The sequence below is a fragment of the Rutidosis leptorrhynchoides genome, chromosome 1 (genome assembly GCF_046630445.1).
Source record: "Rutidosis leptorrhynchoides isolate AG116_Rl617_1_P2 chromosome 1, CSIRO_AGI_Rlap_v1, whole genome shotgun sequence".
NCBI classification, from domain to species: domain Eukaryota; kingdom Viridiplantae; phylum Streptophyta; class Magnoliopsida; order Asterales; family Asteraceae; genus Rutidosis; species Rutidosis leptorrhynchoides.
In genome coordinates, this window is record NC_092333.1 from 582,263,809 (window position 1) to 582,289,547 (window position 25,739).

A 25,739-nucleotide genomic window follows, 5' to 3' on the forward strand; every position below is an offset into this window, starting at 1 on the left:
AGAAGTCCCTGGACAAACATTTTATTATTTTAATAAAATAATAAGATGATATTTAATATTTATTTCTGTGTACACCACTTTTTGATCGATCTACATTTAATTTACTATCATACCCTTAATTATACTTAGAATAATAATATAAGTCAACTTTTTAAAAATATAATTGTGAAGTTATAAGACAAAAGTGTAGATGGATTAAAAAGTGATGTGTGAGAATCATCTCCCGTTCTTTATACCGGTATGTAAGATTTTACAATTACATTATCGATCTACATTTAATTTACTATTATACACTTAATTATACCTAGAATAATAGTAATATAGGCTAAATGCCTAGATTAATTTAAGAGTATAACTATAAATTTATGAGACAAAAGTGTAAATGAATCAAAAACTAGTATGTGAGGGTCACCTTCCTTTTCAAATTAGGAGGTGATACTCACACATCACTTTTTGATCCATCTATACATAATTTACTATTATACTCTTAATTATACTTAGAATAATAATATAAGTTGAATAATAATATAAGTTTAACTCCCTAAATTAATTTAGGGATATAACTGTTAATTTATGAGACAAAAGTGTATATGGTTCAAAAAGTGGTGTACGAGTATTACCTCGAAAAATAATGAGTTTTATGATTTATGAAAATTATATTATAATTTATAATTTAAATTTATTAAAATTATAATTAAGATTAAAAACATAATAATATTTATATTATAAATATGATTATAATAATATACGGTAATTATTCTAATAATATATTCTAATTATTCTAATTAATAATTATAATTTATAATTTGTTATTTTATTTATTTAAGCAATCTCTCTGTGCATAGAACATTTAGAACATTGAGACATATAACTTTCTTTAATCTTGAAAGTGTTTCATTTCAGGTGGATAAATGTTTTGTCTTTATTCTAGAATAGGTAAGTATTGTCTACATCTCATACCCCACATTTGCGGGATTGGGTTTTGTTATTGTTATTTTATGTATTTACTACGGAGTATTTATTAGCAGATTAAGACATAATATTATTTTAATAATAGAATCATGCTGGAATTTTTGTTTAAGTTTCATTATATGCATTTGATTATTGGAATATAAGATGAAAAATTGTGTTATATTTAATTTTTATTTTTTAAAAAGATAAAACCGACCATCTGACGGTAGTCGCGGCACCACACCGATCTATCCCACTGCCAACATGTGAGTGGAAAATCGTGTAATCCGTACTTAAAGGGACATGAGAATGAGATTGAACCATGATCTATGTTTTATTCCGCATGTCAGAAAATTGTATATAATTTTTGTATGAATGAGAATGGATTGTAATTGTATATTGGGTGTTTGAGATTGGAAAATGCGTTAAAAGATAATACTCCGTATTAAAAATATTGTTCTTTAACCGATATATAGCCGTTTGAAATATTTTTTTAATTTTTAATACCAGTGGATAAACTAAGTTGTAAGATTTTCCCTGTTCGGTTTACCCGGGAAGGGCGAGTAATCCGACCCCATACTCTAGTGTACGCACCCCATCAGGAATACTCCCTGGCTGTTTCCAACCCTTCCCTAGTCACCCCAAGAATTGAACCTGAGACCTCTTGCAAGGATCTCGGGGCCCCAACCACTTGGGCTAAAACAAAAATTGATAAATGATTGTTCCTCAGGTCCAAACCTGAAGAATGAAAAGGAAGATAGAAATTGAGGAGAGGTCTTAGTATAACTATTACTATCTATACTAACAATATGACTATATGAGCCATAGGATTTGTCAATCTTTCAAGCTGACTAGTTAATAACTTAATCACGTAAAATGACAGTGAAAGAATTCACCACATGATGTTGTCGTTATTTGATGATTTAAATCCAAGTTTTACTGCTTTCTTCATCTGAAGTTCTGATGTAACGCTTTTCTTTAAATTGTTAGCTTAGCGTTCTAACAAATTTAGGCAGTCTCACATCTTTATATTCAGTTAGGGACAAAAACTAATTTCTACTGAAGATGTTTACCAATCAGGTAAACCAAGTTCATCGTTCATTTGAATGGCGAAAATGAAAATAAAGGGTCAAACGCTACATAAGAACAATACATTCACGAATGACGGAACCTAAAATATACATTTACTAATCCTTGTGCTAATACTTAACAACTACTACTTAAAAGGAGAAGGGGTTTCATTCATATGTTATCCATAGCTAGATTAAACGCACCAACTGGATCATGCAAACTCACCAGACAGCACAATTTACAACAATAGAAATAACTCAATCTCTCGCTCGCCTAATTACACAACATATTCTCAATAATCTTTTTTCTATGCTAACTTCTTCATTCTTAAAACTCACTTAGGTCTTGAACTTGAGTGATGGTGGCCTTTGCTGTCCTGTTTAATTCGATCTGCGTACATTGGCAACTGAATTATCTCATGAATCTCACCCAACAACACTTCCTCTGTGATGTTGTCCTTTATGCTCCGCATCACCTGTGTTGTTTGAAGTTAGCAGACCAACCAACAAAACTTCTTGCAAACAAAAGCAAAGGTTAAAAGATGACACTTTCGACCCATTTACATATTAATGGATCAATCGGGGATATGTTTTTAACTCCAACAAGCCCAAAAAGAATTTAAAAAAAAAAATAAAATAAAATAAAATAAAACTTACGAAAACACAGGTGATATGTGTCAAACGGGATCAATGTCGCCTAATTTCTATTTTTAATGCATATATGCTTCTAAAATGTATTATTCAAACTATTAGTTAATTATAGTAATAATATTGTTTCTGTAACTCATTACTTATTCCTCATTTTTCAAATAAAAAAGGTTTTTGCTCTTCAACCAAAACGCTAGCCTTTGATCCACACTAATAATTGACCGGTTTCTAACTGAGACTGCTTTGATCCATTACTACCCTACCTGACCCACCCATATTGCCACCTTTGGAACAAATTGAAACATTACAGGTGTGGGATAGGAAATGGCACCTTTCTATATGTGTTGATATCATTTGGTGTAGCTTTATCTGTCCTGACTCGCATGCAGATCCACACTTCTTCCTCTTTATTCCAAGCACACTCAACGATCTTCCCCGAGTATGATGCAGGATCAACATCATCTGAAGATTCACATTTAACATCAGGAAACCCAAAAATCAAAACTCTATGATACTGGATCAAGAGGTGGTGGCAACTTCAACCCATTTCCATGTAAAAGGGTCAGATGGGTTAAGCAATAAAATTCACCCATATAGGGGTTGAACAGGTCAAACGGATTGATAACTGTTTGAAGCGTACTCAAATGCATAAAACCCCCTGAAGTACTTTAATGCATTAGCTAACAATAAAGTTCAAAAAGAAACAGAAAAAAGTGTTTCGGACTGGCCCATCCCATCTGTCTCGTACTAAATAACTAAAGTACTTGTTTTGACCTGTTCCACAAACAGCCTGACCCTCCCATTTTGCCACCTTTAACAGGCCTAAATGGTTTGTACTTAAGTATACACATATCAAAGCTAGAAGTGGGCTAGCGTTTTACTGACCACCAAATGCAATTTTGTTCCCCTCCATCAACTTCTTCTTCCCTCGTTCGAAAAGAAAAAGTAGTTGCCGATCTTCAGCCATCTGTAGATGCAACCATCAAAATGAAGTAAACCTTTCTAGCCTTGGAGACACGAGAAACGTAAACAAACAACATTAAAAAGGGTTCTTGAAACCTCAAAAAGGAAATCCACTGAGTTCATTGATGCATATTTCCACTTTAACAGTCCTTCGTGTGTACGAGCGACATAAGGATCATCCCAATCCTGCCACGTAGACCTCCACATCAAGCCATTGCAATTTCAAACGCTACCAACAAAAGAAACCCTAATCGGCTAACAAGATAGTACAAAGTGATGACAATCTAGGATGGTCAGTTAAGAGCCTTATGTGAGGGCATTGTGGTCATTTCAGCTATTAACTAATCATCCAAAAGGGTAGCCATATAAATGAGTCACAAGGGAGCAGGTGAAAGTTTCAAACTTTTTTAGTGACCGTGTTTCTGTTACTACAGCATTACAGTCACGGACAAGATATGGATGGGATAGATATGTATATCGAAACAAATGTGTACACGTGTGTGTGTGTGTGTGTGTGTGGATTTTTAACCTGAAAAATAAGACCATCTGCATCATGTGAAAGTCTTGGAATGAACTCCTTCAAAAGTTTAGTGACGGTAGAAAGCAACCAAAAGTCCTTCCGCCGTACCTAAGAAATTCAAAAGATTTGTAATGCAATAAACCAAGAAATGATATTAGAAGAATAAGTTATGATTAATTGTCAGAATAAATATACCCTGAATGGCTCCAAGTCATATCGATACAAGGAATTTCCATTTTTGTAAATATTATGGCGTTCACGGTTTCGAGGTTCAACCACTTCCTTCTCTAGCATTTTCCATCGTTCATTGAAAGGTCTCTGTATCGAGTTTCAAAAAACAACAAATTAGCATACATTAATTAATTTTATTCACTGAATCCACAAATTATAATGCTGAAATGAATAAAAAATGGAATAATATACCAACCATGATGATCTTAAGTATTAACAGTACTCCTTATAACCGAGAACATAAAAAAATAATCACCGCCAACGGTACAAGATTATATAAAGACAGTTTAAGAAAACAATAGAGGTTGCCATTTTGCCCCCGTAAAACGAGAAATGGGTTGATTTGGGTTATCTTTCATTTTCGATGGGATCAGACAGATTAAGCTAAACGATTTGACAACCAGGGAACGAGTCAAATGAGACAATTGTCATCCAAAGTGTACCAAAATGCATAAAACCTCCTAAATGAACTAAATCTCTTTAGTTTATATGGTTTCGTTGTAATTGAAATCATATATAATACATTGGTTTATAGGAAATGCATTTGCAGACTACACAACCCGACCTGAAACAAACAGAAAATATTGAATATCCCAGTATGACCTGCCTCACCCACTCTTTTTAGCCAAACAAGCACCAGCAAGTAATGAGTCCAATAGAAAGAATGATCAAATTTACCTCAGTGATAGAGATTTGATTGATTGCCATCAAATCATAAATCAGATAACGTCTTTCTTGTTTACCAGTATCGGGCACAGTATCAATTATCATCTCACCATCAAGCAGTGTGAAGTGGTGAACCTTCTCAGCTAAACCCTTGCAAAAAAAGAAAATAATTTTATGTCACACGAGGACCTAAAAAGATCAACCATCCTACAAATTAATTCAAGATAAAATATAACATACTTCATTATTTATCTTCCAGGGAAATCTCATCTGGACCCTTCGGAAGACGAAATTTCGGTCAATCAGATAACATCCATCCATAGTAATTAACATCATATATCTTGTACCATCAGCTTTCCATGTAGCATAATAGTAACGCTGTCTAAGAAGTTGCAAATTCTCCCTGAACATTATAGACACGGATATAATATATCAACAAGGTATAACATACATGGTACCAAACAGAGAACCAAGAGTTAAGATATGAGACCTATCTAGAGAAACAGGATGTGAACCAGGAAATTGATGGTTTCCTCGAGCCTGAAAAGAAAAATACATACATCATTAATAATAGCAGAAAGTAAAATGAAAGAAAAGAGCTTACCCATTTATGAAAATAATACTCTTACAAATGAGTAGCAGGTAAAATGGGTAATATTTTTTAGCTTGTAACCAAATATGTCAAATGGGCAAAAGACTAGAAATAAGCTGTCAGACAAAGCATCTAAGTGATCCTATTAATAATACTAGATTATCAAATTGATTACCACATGGGATAACCTGGTTAGCAGAGATGAAGCTGTGATATCCTATTAATAATACTAGATTATCAAACTGATTACCACTTGGAATCAATGTTCACTAGATATCTAAAGATATCAACCACATAAACCTAGATGCATATGGTATACTGCTAAAAAGCGAATAAAAAGAAATAACCAATCAAAGAAATATTACTTACGGGCGCATTTAATTTTAGTGCTTGATAACAGAACTGCCTGAATGCATCTTGCTGATCCTGAGGGATACTGTCACCCAAAACATCATCATTTGTCATCACTCCCTCTGGTTCATTATTCTCCTAATAGAAATTAAAAAGAGATAAACGTCAATTTTGAAAGAATTCACATTTTATAAACTTAAATATAACTTAAAACAGTAACGCGGGAGCAAAAATGTACATCCACAGGTTCCAAAGGTACTCCATCATCATCTTCATCTGGTAATGCCTCTCCATTCAGATCAAATTCAGAAGATCGTTTCCACTCAGGAGTTGAAGGGCAAGTAATCATATCGGGCTTTCTTTCATGATAAAACGTGTACAAAGCATCGATATAATCTGGTTTATATATTCCAGGTGGGCGTGCTTGAGAAAATATTTGTATTGCCTGTATATCGAGTAATCGATATAAGATCATAACATGAAATGAACTTGATACAAAAACACGAAACCAGATCGCCTGAATAACTGACCTGAGTTACAGATAATAGCGATGTTCGCATGAGATAATGAATAATCATATATCCTGTGCGGTTATGCCCATGAGTGCAATGAACAAGGATGTACTTCTTTGAGTTCTTTTGTCGTACTATAAATTGATACACCTGGTGATAAAAATATTATTATACTTACTGAAATAATAAAAATACAAGTAAAGTTTGTATTTTTTTAACATAGTTGTTTATTGGGTGTAAATGTCACTTAATTGTCGTCTTATTTATATTAGCTCTTCAACATTTTCTTCTCTTTTTGTATATTGAAAGATGGTTGGACACATTTTTAACAGATAGATGTGATTAATTTTAAAAATAACTTGCCTCGTACACAAACTGATTAACAGCCTCGTTCTCTGGTACAGAGCCACGCCCCTTGCAGTTGATCTGAATCAAACAAAAATTCAAAACTACAATACAAAACTTTATAGATGGTATAGATATATAGGACAAAAAACAAACTCTTTTGATACACTAATAACACTCCTAAAGTTTATGATAGAACATTTAAAACTAACCTTAACATACTTGATGCCTTCTTTTTTCCAATCATTTACAGAATAGTAACGAGTTGTATTTGTAAGATCAATCACTAAGCCCAGCTGTAAATATCATATCATACTTTTTATTAAAAAGGAAATATTATCTTACAATCAGGATAGAATTATTGCTTGAGTTTTGCATATTCACCTTACGACCCAAAACTCTTTGTTGGTGAATGACTTGTCTAAACGAGTATCTTTTACCAGGAACAATGCAGTCATTGAAAGACTCGCCAAGGGGAACTTTAGAGGGAACAATACAACCGATTTCTTGACCATATGCTGGGCAATCCAACCATCCTATAATATAATAAATCATTAATAATGATAATGTAACATATTTTAAGAAAAAATCAATGATAGAATGACCCAAATTCACAATCAAGAAGCATAAATTTACCTGGTGGAAGTTTACTCTTATCATAAATTCTTTGGCTTTTTGCATTAAAAGGATTGTCATTCATAGACGCGTAAGCCCGAGGTTGTGTTGATCTATCATCTGTGCGTTCTCGTTTCATCCGTTGCTTTCTTTCTTCACGTTCCTGTTTCAACAAACAAAATTGTAGTCATGTAATAGAATTGCACAGGTATACTTACATAAGCAAGCAAGACATATACCTTAGAAAGACACAAACAAACATATTTTGATAATGAGGATACATAATTAAAAAGACATAAAGAGAGTGAGTTTAGTACCCGTCGCATAATATCCGCCCCTGACTCCACATGTTGTACATGTTGTTGATGATGATAGTTATAACTAGGTGTCTCTTCGGGTGCACTTTCTTCACTGAAATTTGGTTCAAAGACTTCTTCATCTTCTTCGGGTTCAGGTGATGCATTTAGATCCATGCTGACATTCATTCAAGGCACACAAGTGCACATTTGATAAATTTTTAATGGCTGACTTATATTGGGTCTCAAAAATCAACCTAAAATAAGTTTATTGCCTAGTCACGAATAAGAAAACGTATAAGTACTAATTACATACTTCCAAATGTTGACATTGCATAAGATTAATGTTTTGAGTTTCGTTATTTAACTGAGTTACTAGCATACTGGAAGTGAATAAATAAAGGATCGGAAAACTTTAATTCACATTATTAACTGATCTTTATACCATGAGGATAACACTACTCATTTAAGAAAAACAATAAAATTACAAATATGAGAAAATAGGACACGGGATGCATCAAATTAATTCAACAATAACCTTAATCATACATTGTTTAAATTTCTAGCTCAAATCAATTACAATTCTACACTAGGTATTTGGAATTACATATATTAAGCGAAACGTGAGTCTCAAAATAGTCACCACTCAAGCAGGTTATAGATTCCACACTCACCCACCCCTGCCGCCTTCTTAAATAAGGTCAAAGATAGTAGGTACCCAAACACATCAAAGCGCGTAAGCAAGCCGATACAAACCTTCTAATAAATGCAGTTTTCCTTATTAAACACTCATCTTAGGAATTCATCAATAAGGATAATTCGACAAATAGTCAAGTGTTTAATTATGCCTGGTCACAATTACATAAGCACGTCAAATGCCGACAATGTAGCATCTTATACAAATCACTCCAAAATATGTGAAATGGAATTAAAATGCTTATATGAGTCAAATGAACATTTAAATAATAATAAATAAAAATCTAGGGAAAACAAGCGTAACAAGAGTTAGCTACACTTGGACTATGCATGTTTAACAAGATCACACTTACAAATTTGATATATACACAATAATCTCAAATCAAAGATAAAGTGTAACCCTAATATACCTATTAAACCTAACTATCACTTGTTCTCAAAAACCAGTACAGTCAAAATCGACATTAACATTCATATTCATTCATACCGTACACTAGAGCAATGACCTAAATTACAAATCCAACACAAAACATTGATACTGACTACAAATTGAATACAGAAAACAACAATAAGCAAATAAAATGAGTAATGAACAGGATTAAGAAACAACCGTACAAACCTGGAGTAACAATTGTAGAAATTTCAGTCAATGAATCGTACAGATTTAAGAATCGTTGCCGCTATTACTTAGTAGGAGGAGTAAGCGATAGAAATTGAAAGATTTGGTGAGTCATAAACCCTAGAAAAAAGGAAAGAAAATACAGGGATCGCAAATTTTAATTTTATTAGGAAGGACGATGACCGATAGAAAGTGAGTTTTACACAATTTTTTTCGTTGAGAAAGAGAATAATATAATAATTCTCCAAAAACTCCAACAATAATAAAAATAAAAAGAATCTATATTACTCCGTATTATATATTATATATTATATTATATATTATATATATATATATATATTATTTTATTATATACCTATATCTAAAAGGTAAAGTGGAAATTAATATTAATAGTACTATATCTAAAAGGTAAAGTGGAAATTAATAGTACTATTCACTGTTCCACTTTTTGGAAACTTAACCCCTTAACTTTCATTAAAATACAAATCGAACCCCCCATTTTATAAGTATATTTTTCCCCAAAATTTCACAAGCTTAACCCCTAACTTTTATTAAAATAAAAATCGAACCCCCACTTTATTAACTTTTTTTTTTACTAATATTCAATTTTCACAAACTTAACCCCTAACTTTTATTAAAATACAAATCGAACCCCCACTTTATACGTAAAGTTTTTTCAAATTTCACAAACTTAACCCACTAACTTTTATTAAAATACAAATCGAACCCCCACTTTACTAACTTTTTTTTTTAAATAAAACCCGAACGCTAAAAGAAGCAACTTTCACAAAAGGAACAACTCTTCAATGTTATGTCGAAAAAAATTCTTTTTTACAAAATAGATCAAGACTTTTTTTTTAACTCGCAATCAAAACGGAGCCCCCGGCGCGAAGCGAGGGCTCCACAACTATTATATCTAAAACGTATAGTTGAAATGAATAGGACTATCCATTTCTCCACTTTACGCAAACTTAACCCCCTAACTTTCATTAAAATACAAATCGAACCCCCTACTTTATACGTATATTTTTCCCCAAATTTCACAAGCTTACCACCCTAACTTTTATTAAAATACAAATCGAACCCCCACTTTACTAATAGTACTATTCATTTTCCCACTTTACGCAAACTTAAACCCCTAACTTTCCGTATAGTTGAAATGAATAGGACTATCTATTTCTCCACTTTACGCAAACTTAACCCCCTAACTTTCATTAAAATACAAATCGAACCCCCTATTTTATACGTATATTTTTCCCCAAATTTCACAAGCTTACCACCCTAACTTTTATTAAAATACAAATCGAACCCCCACTTTACTAATAGTACTATTCATTTTCCCACTTTACGCAAACTTAAACCCCTAACTTTCATTAAAATACAAATCGAACCCCCCACTTTATACGTATATTTTTTCCCAAATTTCACACGCTTAACCCCCTAACTTTTATTAAAATACAAATCGAACTCCCACTTTACTAACTTTTTTTTTACTAAGGTAAAGTGGAAATGAATAGTACTATTCATTTTTCTACTTTACGCAAACTTAACCCCCTAACTTTCATTAAAATACAAATCGAACCCCCCACTTTATACGTATATTTTCCCCCAAATTTCACAATTTTAACCTCCTAACTTTTATTAAAATACAAATCGAACCCCCACTTTACTAACTTTTTTTTTTTACTAATATTCAATTTTCACAAACTTAACCCCCTAACTTTTATTAAAATACAAATCGAACCCCCACTTTATACGTAAAGTTTTTTCAAATTTCACAAACTTAACCCACTAACTTTTATTAAAATACAAATCGAACCCCCACTTTACTAACTTTTTTTTTTTAAATAAAACCCGAACGCTAAAAGAAGCAACTTTCACAAAAGGAACAACCCTTCAATGTTATGTCGAAAAAAATTCTTTTTTACAAAATAGATCAAGACTTTTTTTTAACTCGCATTCAAAACGGAGCCCCTGGCGCGAAGCGAGGGCTCCACAACTATTATATTATATCTAAAAGACATAGGAAAAATGAATAGTACCTAGGGGTACTTTCGAATTTTCACCTTTTTTTTTCCAAATTGCACAACAAAACCCCCACACTTTATCCAAAATATCAAACCTACCCCCCAAATAGGGGGATAAATTGTCAAATACTCATTCTCATAAAAAAAATAATAAACAAACTCCACTCAAATATTTAACGGGTCATATCTTCGCGCTCGCAACGAGTTAAATTATTCCGCCACCATCATTAAACTCAAAATAATTTTAGAATCACAATGTCACTAGCTACACGCAAAACGGACGCTTTTTAAAAAGCGCTAAATATTTGGAGTACTTTTCATACACGTTAATTCTCCGTTAAATTTTTAAAAGTCGACAATTCCATAGCGAAATGCGGAGATGCACATATATTGTTAATTTAAAATAACATTTAAATCTTTCACGGGTTATATCTTTTAGTTCGACTCGAGTTGCGCTTCAACGACATCATCGTTAACCACAAAATGATTTTACAAACTAAACGCAATAAAATACATTGAAAACCGAACCCCCGCCGCGAAGCGAGGGCTCGAACACTAGTTATTACTATTTACTATTTAGTATTTACTTGCACAAATGACTCTAATTATTAAAACATAAATTAATGATGACAACAACAAATGAACATTGAAAATAAAACATCATAATAGATCATTAAACAAACAATGTCAATAGATCCATCTTTTTCTTACCCATCTGTCAAAGAATGCGACCTAATTATATATTTAAAAATATAAGCAAATTCTAGTAGATGAGTTGCACACACAAAGTTGCACAGTAATAGTACCCTTCACCTCTTAACAATAAAAAAGTAAGTATATCATCATCCAACTAATGACTCATATGTAAAGTATTGCATTCTTCTTTACATTGAACATACCTACTTTAAAATCATATTCTCTGGTAGATAAATAAATTAACTTGAAAAAGTCATCCAGTTCAGTCAAAGCATTCACCATAAAACTATTTTTCGGATTATAGCACATAACCGATAATCATTTATCATCGTAACCACAATTTCTATGACATTTGAGTGAACGTGACGAAACGTCAATCCACAACAGCTGAAAACGACAACAAAAACATTTGTATATAGTATTTATGGTAATAATTCAACATAACATACATTCCAAACACCATATTAACAGTACTTTAGAATATGTGTTTATTGGTTTGGGTGCACAGGATGATCGAGACGGTGGTAACATGGATTGTAACATAAACCAAGAATCACATAATATCAGTATAGAAGTAATAATTGTTCAACAACGCATCAAATGAGTAACATGATTTCAAGAAATCTAAATTGACCTTAAAGTACACAAATACCACTTTATTATTGATGATGACCATAAGTTGTAGATCAACCACTATAACATTTATCTTGCTTCAATAAAAATTACAATAAGTTTAAATTCTATAAAAATTGAAGATGAAATTGAATATAAAAAAATAAACAGAAGAAACAAACCAAAGGGGTTTACCTCTTTGCAACCAAAGATGCTTAAGGTTGATTATCCAGCATAAAAGCACCACTACCACCGACGCAGTAAAAGCACCACCACCAAAAGCTAGAGTAACCAATAAAATAGTTGACTTTATATATAGTACTCGCCATTTCTGAATCAAATCAAACCCATTATGAAATTGAATCAAACTAAACCCATAATGCAACTGAATGAAATCAAACCCATAATGAAATATGGATGGTGTAGATAGTCAGTAGAAAGTAGAAGACATTAAATTACTGAGAATTGAGCCTATAAAATAATCAGTTTTTTTTTTAAAAAAAGGCCTTCGGAACTGCAAGTCAAGAAAAAAAAAAGCAGGACTCTCTGCTTACACAGCATAATATTTAGACTTACACATTTAGCAGAAGAGAGCCACCCATGAATAACATAGTGATCAACACTGAAGTAAGATCGAATTTTGGAAGAACAATAAAGATTTGGAAGTGGCTATTTTGACCCACATGACGATGAACCGGTCAAACCCATATAACCACACTCTTCAACATCATTCAAACATACTAACACCTATACAATGTAACTTTAATTTTGTTATCCACACTCTTCACACCATTCATACTTACTGTGGAACCTTAAATTGATTGTATAGAAACAACGATTAGCAAAATCATTATCATTACCAAAACCATTGTAGATGCCCGGATTATGTAGTCGAGCCACCTTTTAAACCAAAATTTAAAAACACCTGCGAATCCGCTGGATTTTGAAATAAAACTTGTTACAGTACATAATGCATGTAGAAAAGGGTCATGTAAATTTGAAAGAATGTTATACAGAGTAGGACATATTACTGCATACTTGACTTGTGCCTTTGGTTCACAATACAACAGCATGGTTGAACCTTGGTTCGAAAATATTTTACAGCAAAAGTTACCTTTAACCAATCAAACCATATCAACTTTTACATGTTAATCAAATGTCATGGCTCACCCATTTTGCCACGCATACTCGTATAAACTTATATAAACCTATGTAAGATAAAATTTAAAATTAAGTTCATCTGTAAATGTTTTTTTCTTCCGGGACTTCTTAAATATCGTCAATAATTGAGTACCATAAGTGTACTTCATCGGAGAATGACCTTCACATATGAAAAATCTAAGTTGTTTATCCGTCCGTCTTAAAGTTCGAGGCATGCTTATTTGTCATAGTTGTACATGCTTTTAAGAAATAAATGATTTGATCCATCTGTATTGTCCAAATTTATAACAGTCACTACGTCCCTCTCAAATAGTCGGTCATTGAACTGCATCAAATGCTAATAAATTTCAGAAGAATGTACAGAAAAGTGGTGACAGTTAAGTTAACTTGTTCTAAACACACTTAATATCGAACACGATGAAAACAAATATATAAAGTAATACTTTATGTGTGAATGACCTATTTATTATAGTACAATGAAATATCGAACAACAAACGACAACCAAGTCTTAACAACTAAAACGATTTTGAAGTGAGACAGTGAAGTACCTTATAAGCATTGGCTTTAGACCAGCCTATGCTAAATCCAACACCATTGTTATTGCTATAGTAGAATTAAACATTAGGTGATTTAAATTTTTGTTGACAAGTACAGTAGTAAGTTTTGCCATAGTATAAATAGTAGGTGATTTGAACTAAATCTCTAGTCAACAAAAATAGTACAACTACAACTAAAATTTTAACGGGAAACAATCAATGTAGATCGTGTCTAAAGTGTATTCAAATGCTTATAAACTGACATTACTCATACACAATTTTAAACTCTTGCAACCCATTAAAAACATAAGCCGGTGATCAAGTGAATATAACAACCTGTGTGACCAAGATAACACTATCACTAATCATTGACTAACATACAACCAAAATCATTAGCGATTTAACCCAACTTTTTTTAGGTAAAATAGGGTATCAACAATCAATTTTGAAGCTTTTACCTCGAAATCACAGGTGGTTTTGGGTTCTCTCCGTTAAAAAGCCTCAAGTTAAGAGCGTCACAATACACTCGACGACCGTGGTCGTCGTATTCGTATACCAATTATTTGTGCGTATGGGGTTTATTAACTCACACATGAATTAGGTCATAAATCCGATAGTCAAACTATCGAGCGGTTATTTAGGCAAGATGAGCCGTCAATCATTGCCGCTACTGGTACCGGTACAACTCCGGCAAGTTTTTCTAATGTTTCTGTTGCTTTAAGAAATTCAAACTCTAACGCTTCGATAATTGCGGCTCTTGATAAAACGTCGGCGCATCATCATTTGAATTGTTAGATGTTGCAGTTGATGGTTCAATTAGGAACCCTAATTAAAGAACATATCAATTAGGGTAGAACAATAGGGTTAGATAGAATTTGAAGGTTGAAGACGTAGGTATGTAATTGGAATTCAGAAACCTTAAAAATTAAAAGTATGTGCGTTTGAAGGCGAATTAGGGCAGCGATTTTGTTTTATCGACGATTTGAGGTATACCAGAGATAATATACAAAATTTATACCAGAATGTTTGAAAAAATGAATCTGATTAAATGGTGTGTGTTGCGAGATTAGCATTAACGAAGGGAGGGATTAATCGAGGAAGGTGAAGAATTGGGGGATATTGATGAAGAAGATAGGTTATGAAGTACGGAGTATAAGTTTATTTGATTTTCTTTATGTATGTATTTAGCTGAATTGTATTGGGACACTTGTCAATCTGTGGGATTTTTTGTAGTTTAATCAGTGTCCAATAAGAATATTACATGTGGATAAAAAAACCAAGGGTGAACCACAACTTGACACGTGGCATAATCCTTGTGCTTTATATTATTTAAAGACTATATATATAATAACAAAACCAAAATTAGCTCATTTTTAAAAAAGATACCCAATTCTAGCCACCCATTACAATAGACAACTTGGATCTAAACCATTGATTATCTACTAATCTAACTCCTGAGCTCATAATCTCAATCTTCAATTGTTTGATTACATATATACCCTTATACACATAAAATCTGGCAGCCTTTTTAAAAAAAAATTAGGAGTTCCAAAAAAAACCCTAATTCTCTCTCACACTTACAAACCTAAATCCCTCTCAACATAGCCACCCGAAACCCCTGTAGAGCTAGCAATGAGATTCATATTTCCTACATCCGTTCTTCATCCGCTCAATTCTTTCCCTCTCTAATTAGGGTTTCGATTTCATAATCTGTGTTCAATTCCTCATCGAATTCACGCACATAAACAGACGTTCCAATCGCCTGAAACATGCAATTGATTGCCTTCTCATTATCACGATCCAATCGTTTATGGTGTTTATTATCATCGAATAAATCGGAATTCTTGTTTAAAATTAATGATATTGTTACTATGTTGATGGAACGAAGATGAAGGCGCCGTAAGTGGCGGTTTCTGCCGTTAGTAACCATTCTTAATTAAACCAATGTTTGATCATTGCAGGTATTTGTAACGACCCGACTTTTTTGACTTATAATTATATTTATTAAATTCACGAAACTGCGTATTTGTACGCACTGAGTTGGATTTTATTCTGGGATCATTAATTATGTTAATTACTTTCATTAATATCTACACCGTGTTAGTAAGTGCTTAATCACTTAACATGATCCTTGAATGCATTTACGACCGTTAGTGTCACTTATTGTTTAGAACGAGCTACGTACTTGGTACACGTTAAACTTTTGTCATAATTGGAATGTTATGACTACGTAAACATAATTGTTATTTATTTATGACAATTACTTGGCTTAATGGCTTATTTAATTACGCTTAGTGTTTACTAATGCTCACTAGTTACCTTAATGGGCTTTTACCTTAATGGACTTCCATGGCCCAACCTACTCAAATTAGTGGACTAATTAGTGGATTAATTAGCCCAAGTAATTAATAACTAGCCCGTGTAAATATTAAGACAAAATTTTAAGCATGCTTGTGTACTAATACTTACACCATGTTGCACGCCACCCAACATATCAACATCACTTTGTACCACCACCATGGACCACACCATGCCACCACCACATGAGGCCAAATGGTCTCCCCCATTCTCTCCCCAAAACCGTTGGCCACCACCTCCCCCATCACCACTTTATAATTATTTTTTTCCTTTTCTTTCTTTGTTAAATGCACAGTCCATTTCATTTCACAAAACACACACAACATTTCTCTAGTTTTTCTCTCTAACTTTTCTCTCTAAATTACTTGAAGAACTTGTAAGTTTAAACTATATTTCTCCTTCTTTTCTTTCTGTAAATTCGTAAGTCATCATCATTAGGATCAAGGATTCAAGTTTTGTAACTTGAATCTTCATAACTCTTGTAAGATTCAAATCTTGTTTTGAAAAGTCTTCAAGAACATGAAGGATTCAAGCTTTTTAGCTTTGAATCTTCATAACCTTGTTAGATCTAAGTTATTAACTTAAGATCTCTTTAATTGTGTTAAAAGATCAAAACTCATGTTTATGATCTTCATGTAACTTGTAGATCCAACTTTTTACTTTATGGATCTTCAAGAAAATTTGAAATACAAGCTCACTAGCTTGAGATTTCTACAAAAATTTAGTTAATATCAAAGTTTATTAACTTATGATCTTCTTTAATTTGTTGTACTTTAGATTTGTGACTTGTGTTTTCCTTAAACAAAAGATACAAGCTTACTAGCTTGAGATCTCATAAGTGTTGTTAGGAATTCAAGCTCTCTAGCTTAGGGTTCCATTTTTGTGTTTGATCTAAGTTGTGTAACTTATAGTCTTCTATTTTGTTTAAACAAAATCTCATTAGCTTATGTTCATTCTACTTTACAAGATCTAAGTTTCATAACTTATGGTTGTGTAAAAGTTGAAAGTCCAAGTGTTATGACTTCGGGTTTCACCAAGAACATGAGATCTAGACTTTTTAGTCTAAGGTCTTTCATACTTAGCTAAGATCTAAGTTCTATAACTTAAGGTCTTGCTTATTTAGTTTGATTCGAAGTTTATAGCTTAATAGAACTTGTACATGTGTCGAAACTAAGAACTTGATGTAACTTTGGTTCATCATCTTGCTTAAACTCTTAAATGAGTTGTGTTTTATTTTTTAGTCTTGACTTTGTGTGTTGATGGTTAAAACTTGGTTAAAGTGATGCTAAAACATCAAGAGTTGTACACTTGAGGCTTATACGCATCAAGGATGAGAACCGTGATGAGCATCAAACACCAAGAAACCCACCGGAGCACATGTTTTCTTTTTTTCAGGGTCTGATCAGACTCTTGGGCTTTTGTAAAAGTTGATTTCCAGATATTTCGGTTCGAGTAGATGACTTTTCATTTAAGACTCTCCTAAATCCGATATACGATTTAGGATTTATAGCCTCCCGAAAGTCACTACGCCCTTTTAACGACGTGCTAAAAATTCTGACCTACTCGCGCTTGAACCGTCGCCACGGTCAAACGACATCGAGTTAGAATCTGAAAATTTGACAGCGGTTAGAGGACTCACATACAGAGCCTTGGCCACTGACCGCGTGTCATTTCAGTTTGTATAGAGGTCGTAGCAGCTGAACGAAGTCAACCTTTGTTTCGATCTCTATTCTTGATTGAAAACTTACTTTACTTTTTACGTGCGATGATGATGATGATGATACTTAAGATTTAACTTACGTACTTTTAAACCCTTTTGGACGATTTACTGACTTAGTAACTTTTGACTTAGGTTGAGGACCTTTCGGACCGACTTACTTGCTTACTTATCTCGTATCGACTTTTACCGCACTTTCACTGTGAGTTATAGCTCCCTTTTTACTTCAACTATTTTTGGGACTGAGAATACATGCGCTTTTTATGCTTTACTTACTAGGCACGAGTACTTAAACTATATATATGTGTGGGTGATATAACGGCACAAATTTTCGCCTTAGCTCGGTAACGTTTTTTAACGATTCGTCAAAGTACACTTGACGACCATCTATCTTGGTCCCACAGCTTGATCATAACTCTATATGAATTTGATAAATAACCTTGCATTCTTTATTTAAAAATGATTTTCTATAAAGAAAACCTACCAAAATATGTATGTTTAGAAAAACCGTACATTATTACTTAACCAAAAGTTGACCAAAACAAGTCAACAACATCCACTATTAGATGTATCAAAATAGAATGCAAATTAATATTTAACAAAAGCTGCCATCATAAATATGCAGACTCTCTAAGCACAGCGGAAGCAATCAATCATGAACCTGAGAATAAAACATGCGAGTAACTGTCAACAAAAATGTTGAGTGAATTATAAGTTTAATATTGCAAACAATATTTAATTTAAACCATAAAAATTTATGTTTGAAAACATAAAAACTCCTTTTTGGACCACAAAATTATATGCTAGAAAACATATAAAAACATTATTCCATTTTCCGTGAGCCACCTGGTAACTACTTAACCATTTATTTACCCTTGTCAAACACAATAAATAATATACACCGAACAAGTGTATCTTCAACTAAATACGAAGTACTAAACATTCCGATTATAAATTGCTAGTGCGACTAGCTCGAAATGGGGTTGTCAAACCCGATAGATCTATCCATAGGATTCGCGTTCACCAGTAGAAACCAGTGATTACAATTACCAGATTAGGGAATATTTTTGTTCGACTCACAATGAATAATTTAAACCAACTTCCACTTGTGTCCAAAATATAAAATAAATTGCATGTATTCTCATCCCAAAAGATTTAAAATAGAAAAATAGGACTATAACTCACCTTAAAGCAAATGAAGTAACCACACAAAAATGCGAACAGCAAATGAAGTAAGTGATCAAGAATGATCACAACGCCGACCTATAAGTAAAGCAGGTCGATATAAATAACTAACTTAGGTCAAGTCTTAGTATGATAGCTATAGTACTTGTTGCAAGTAAACATAGAACAACACTCAGTATGCTTCAGTTCGATCAGGACAGCGTACGGACACATACTTTCTATTTTTAAAAAGTTTCTATTTTGGCAGGTTTCTATTTCTGGAAAAATTTCTATTTTTGGAAAGTTTCTATTTTAGGAAAGTTTCTATTTTAGGAAGGTTTCTATTTTAGGAAAGTTTCCAAATTTAGAAAGTTTCCATATTTAGAAAGTTTCTATTTTTAGAAAGTTTTTAAGTTAGGAAAGTTTCCTTAATTAGAAAGTCAACAAAAGTCAACTGAAAGTCAAAGTCAACCGAAAGTCAAAGTCAACCGAAAGTCAACTCAAAAGTCAACCTTGGTCAAACATAGTCAACATTAATTTTAAAAGTATAAGTTATAATAATAATAATATATGTTATAGTGTTATTTAAAGTCATATATGTATAATTATGTCATAACATAAGTTTAATTAAATTAAATTGAATTAATAAAGTCAACATAAGTTTAAATGATATAATTAATATAACATAAGTATTTAATTGATTAATTAAATATTAGTCATAACATAAGTATTATTAATTAATAATAGATTTGTAATCATATCATAAGTATTATTAATTAATAATGAATTATTAATCATATCATAAGTTTCTAATTATAATTATTAAATCATAAGTATTTAATAATTAAATTATAATTAAGTAATAACTAAGCCTTATAATAATTAAATAGTTTATAAGTCTTATAATAATAATTTCATAACATAAGTTTAATACTTATCATAAGTATTTTTCATTAATAATAAAAGTATTATTAATCATAAGTTTAATTAAAAGTCTAATTAAATCATAAGTAATTATTAAATGATATAAAAAATACATATCATAAGTCTTAAATTAAATTAATTACTTTTTATATCATAAGTAATTTAATTAATAATAATGAAAATCATTATTTATCATAAGTTAAATTTTATAACCATAAGTTTTATTAAACTTCTTCGGGTCGTAACTTGAGCCTCGGGTGTCGGTTTTTGACGAGTCTTATATATATCCTCGTCCCAACAACTTTCCCGACATCTTAAGATGCTCATGAACACCACAAACCAGTTCCTAGGTCGTGATAATCAGCCAACAAATCAGCCATCACTTTAATTCGATTTAAAATTCGTTTTAATCATTCCGGGTGATCCGTAGCTCGGATTTTGATGATCCGAACATATAAATTCGCCAAATCATCTATCCCAAAACAATGGATCACTCAAAAATATCAGATTATGGCTCAAACTTCTAGACAAAACGTGAATTCATTTCAATTCCAATTAAAACTTGTTTTACGCGTAGATTTTGATCCGTAACTCGAAAAGAGGTGAATCAAAAGCCTAAAATTATGTACTAAATGAGAGGAACTCATTTATACCCTTTAATTAACCAAAAACCTGAGTTAAGCTCTCCGATTTTAACAAACAAGCTGCTGTGCAAGGTTTTATTAACCAAAATCATACGTGATCGAACAATTCTATGCATAATAACAATAACATAATAACATACAAGTACCATAGCATCATTATAAGATCAAAATCAGTAAAAATGAATGAAAACTAAAAAGCTAGGGTTTATGACTATACCCAAATCGAAAAGCAATTGGTGTAGATGCGTAGAGAACGAAGAGAGGAATCCGAATACGCAAACGAACTATTGATCCAAGCCCTTGATGATGAACAAATGATGGTGATGATGATGATTATGGTAAGAAGTGGCCGAAAATGGAAGAGAGGAGGAGAAGGGAATCAAGTTTGATTAGGTTAAAATGTGATTAAATGAGAACTTTGATCAATTAACATTCAAGTTTCAAGAATTGGCACAATAACCCCCTCCTTTGGGGCTAGCAGCCGAAATAAGGTGGGAGTAGGCTCCCACTTAGCCCATCATGTTTAAATGTACAAAAGCTTGTGGCCCGAAAGCCCGAACGAAACCCGAAATGCGAAAACATGACTACGCGATTGAAAATTCAGAGAGATAACAAATACGCGACAAAAAATATATAGAAATACTATATATAATCATATGACATTAAAATATCATATTTAAAATAATTAGGACTTAAAAATCCCAAAAGTTTGACCGTTAGTTTGAAAACCTAAAAGATTCCCCGGATAGAAATCCACGACACGTAGAAACGTGCAATTTAAAATATGAATACAAATATTCATTTAACACATAATAATTAATATACTATTACAAAAATAATAATATAGGTCATAGAAATGACGTGGCATGAATAACAGTTAACGGTCGTTAAATAATTAACGGTAAAAGATAACAGAAAAAGTAGGGTCGTTACACGTTTAGTCATTGGTTTATGAACCGGTGAACGCGAATCTTAGATATGGATCCATAGGGTTTGACATCCCCACTTGGGCTAGTCGCGCCAGCGTTTAACGGGTGTTTAATACTTCGTAAACTTACGCACTCGCCAAGTGTACTTTTAGGGGGTGATATTTACGTTAAGTTAGTTACCAAGTGCCCACGGTTAAGCATATGCTTTTCATACTATTTTAAATACGAAATCTCGTGGCCTACATTACATTATTGATACAATCAAACTATAGCTCACCAACATTCGTGTTGACATTTTTAAGCATGTTATTTCTCAGGTGCTTAGACGTTTGTTGCTTCCGCTGTATTAGTCTCGCTGTTATAGACTTGTTGTGTTAGACTCCCGCTGCTTTGTTTAGAGATGTCTCAAACATGGAACTTTTACTTTGCATTCACAACTTATGTTACATTTGAACAATGATTTTGTAATGACCTTTGTATCACGTACTTATGTTAATGCTTTCTATTCGTAGAAGCACATTATCTTTTGTAAAACATTCGACGTTGGTAAAGACGTTATCCTTTTTATGAATACAAACTTGTTTTAAAAACAGCATATAGTATTGTAACCGTGTAATGGACCTGTTGTTGATGATCCGTACACATTAATTTTGTACGGGGCATCACATTTGGTATCAGAGCATTGGTTGTAGGGAATTAGGTTGCATTAGTGTGTCTTGACCGAGTCGAGTAGGATTCACTAATAGGACTAATCTACAACTTGCTCGTTTACTTGTTTCTGCGGAACTTGCTGCATGCTACTGCTTACTTTACTGCTATGTGAACTTGTTGTATGCTACTGCTTATTCTCGTTACTGCATGCTATTATCTACTTTTGATTTCATGTTACTTCGGTATGATACTGTTATTATTGCCATGCCATGTACTATTGTAGACGATCTAGGCTGCTGTAGTGCCTGATTACGTGCTTGCTATATGTCTTACTGACATGAAAAAAGTTATTTTTCCTTGTTCAGATGTCAGACATGTCACCCATGACCTTTGACTTCGAGAGTGACTCAGATACGTCTGCTACCTCGCCTACTATTGTTGCTGACTCACCACTACCCGAGGAGATCCCAGCTCCACTCAACCTTAGACTCCCGGGTCTACAGCATCATTCTAGTGGTACTGTGATCCCTGGGAGAAACGAGGACGGTCCCTTCCGTAATGAGCATGGACATTGGGCTAGACGCACCACTGACGGACGAGTCGTGCCAATTACACCTGGCAGATATCGACTCATGACCACCGACCTGACACATCCACCCGTACGTGACGTACCTGCACTACCTTCGGATGATTCAGACAGTTCGTCGTCGAATGAGACTAGCGAGGAGGATCCCGAGGAGGATTTTGAGGAGGACTCCGAGGAGGAGCCCGTGCAGCCACCCTCTACCCCGCCGAAGAAGCGGTACCGCTACGATGGTACTGTTATTCTAGGGGTTAATGGAGGTAAGCCGTTCGTGAAAGCACGTGGACTGTTGGTTAGAGTCACCGCCCGTAAGCGGGTTGTGTCGTACCCTGCTGATCCATTCGTGCGTAAGGTCGCTCGTTATGCGTCATCTACTTCTAGTGCACCATCTGCACCACCGGCGCCACCTGCACCATCTACACCACCTGCACCACCTGCCTCACCCGCATTTCCTGTGGCAATCCGGAAATTTTCGACAAAATTTAAACTTTATCTTTATAAGATTCAGACACGATAAGCAAAGTCTATTAAACCGAATCTCAAAATGTTTGAACTATTTTTCATGAATGCATTTGACCTTCACTATTCCCGACGATTCACGAACTATTGTTTGTAAATAAATATGTATGTATGTATGTATATATGTATGTATGTATGTATGTATGTGTGTATATATATATATATATATATATATATATATATATATATATATATATATATATATAAATGTAAGTATATATATAATAATTTGAAATTATAAAATATAAAAATTAAACATTAGATTCAAATATGTAAAATAAGATACAAAAATAATTAAGAGTAATGTAAAATAAATCTATATATATGATTTCTATAATTATTATGATATGTATATTATAATAAAATTTATAAATAATAAATATTCAATAAGAAAATTTTTTTTATTATATATTACATAACTATTAAATATTACATAATTAATAAATTGTAATATTAATGTATTAAATGTAATTACAAGTTTAATTCTAGTTGATGTATTATTATTACATTCATTATTATTATTAATATTAAATATTAATATATGTACTATTAATATATTTAAACATTATTTTGTGAAATCTGATACATATGAATTGTTATGTTATTATTATTATTAATATTATAGTTATCATTGTTAATATCATTATTATTATAATTAGTAATTATAATTTTAGTCATTTTGATTAATATTAGTATTATTATTAAATATTATCATTTAGAATCATTATTATTATAGATTATGATTATTTATTATTATTATTGTAATGACCCTGAATTTTCCGACCAATTTATACTTATGAGATTAATATTTACATAAATTAAACCATACCAACATGATAAGCAATCCACATTGTTGAGACTTGTGTTTTTGAAAAGAGTTTTACACAACGTTTGACCGTCCAATATGACCGATGATATCACGAACTATATAACATACGATAATTATACATTTGTGTATATATATGTATTTATATATATTTAACATGATCTAAGGATGGTTTAACATCTCATTGTGTACTAATGACAATGAGTTATAAGTATATTTTAAAACTACTAACTTAAGTTTTCAAAACGATAACTATACGTAACATTCTTTGATATATATACTTATAATCTATAATGCTTATACATGTATCGTATATATAATCTATTTAATCACTTTTTAAGGACTTAAATACATAAAACAATATAAGTATATTCACAAAAGATGGCTATATTTGAATTCTCGTTCCGTTTCCTCAAGATTTCTATACGTATATCTAGGGTATATGTACCCGTATCATACCCAGCTTCTATACGTATTTACTATTGGTATATACACATCAAATCAATATCCTAATCAACATTATTACTGCCCTAGATATGAGGTAACTAGGATTTGTCAAGTAGTATGAATTATTAGTAAGAAAATAAAATTAGGAATCCTTTTCTTTCTTTATAAACTAAAAACGTTTTTATAAATGAACACCATTTCTTCACTCCATTTTCTCATATCTACACCCTCATTTATCTCTCAAAATACTCCTAACTTCATACTTGATCATCTCCAAGCATTTTCCCCATCATTTAGCTTCAATTACAAGCCTTAAACTCCATAAGAAAACTCTTTCAAGAACATATCAAAATAACTACCCATTTGAAGAAGTTTACTTCCAACCTTTTGATCTAACTCCACCACTCTTTAATTCTAAGATTATTTCTTATCTTTTGCAGTAACTTTGTCCAAGTAACTTGAGGTAGTAACCTTGTTCATAATCTTATTCAATTCATATTCATATAGCTATCTTATTTTGTGGTATAAAATTTTAACAACAAGAACATAGTTTGAATGATTTCAAACTTGTTCGCAAACTAAATAGATCCTTCTAACTTGACTTTTAAAACACTTCAAGACCTGTAATATATCATAATGATATGCTAACCTAACAAGATATAACTTGGTTTTACAAAGAACATCTTAAAAACTGAATCTACGTCGTCGGAGTGCAACCGGGGGCTGTTTTGGGTTGGATAATTAAAAACCATCTTGAACTTTGAATTGGAAGTTCATGTTCTGGAAAAATGATATTTCTTATGAATATGTTAACACATAAAAATTTCATGGTTAAACTCAAAGTGTAAGTATTTTTAGAAAAATGATCA

General features: G+C 32.4%; 1 protein-coding gene across 2 annotated transcripts; it reads right to left on the reverse strand.

Annotated features, from left to right (window-relative positions):
- Nucleotides 1-2,049: 2,049 nt before the first annotated feature.
- On the reverse strand, nt 2,050-9,218 carry LOC139882682 (uncharacterized). 2 transcript variants are annotated; one of them, XM_071866970.1, is made up of 18 exons: nt 9,076-9,218; nt 7,782-7,938; nt 7,486-7,627; nt 7,234-7,385; nt 7,062-7,145; nt 6,868-6,930; nt 6,523-6,654; nt 6,231-6,437; nt 6,011-6,130; nt 5,540-5,589; nt 5,290-5,452; nt 5,062-5,199; nt 4,348-4,470; nt 4,162-4,260; nt 3,729-3,818; nt 3,555-3,636; nt 3,001-3,131; nt 2,050-2,497 (listed from the first exon to the last, which is right to left on the reverse strand). In XM_071866970.1, exons 2-18 carry the CDS (start codon nt 7,935-7,937, stop codon nt 2,357-2,359), a joined length of 2,073 nt encoding a protein of 690 aa, XP_071723071.1. In that variant the 5' UTR covers nt 7,938; nt 9,076-9,218; the 3' UTR covers nt 2,050-2,356. The 2 variants fall into 2 exon arrangements, with proteins under 2 accessions (XP_071723071.1, XP_071723066.1); XM_071866965.1 differs by having other exon boundaries at nt 7,782-8,035; nt 9,076-9,209.
- Between the last annotated feature and the right edge of the window lie 16,521 nt (nt 9,219-25,739).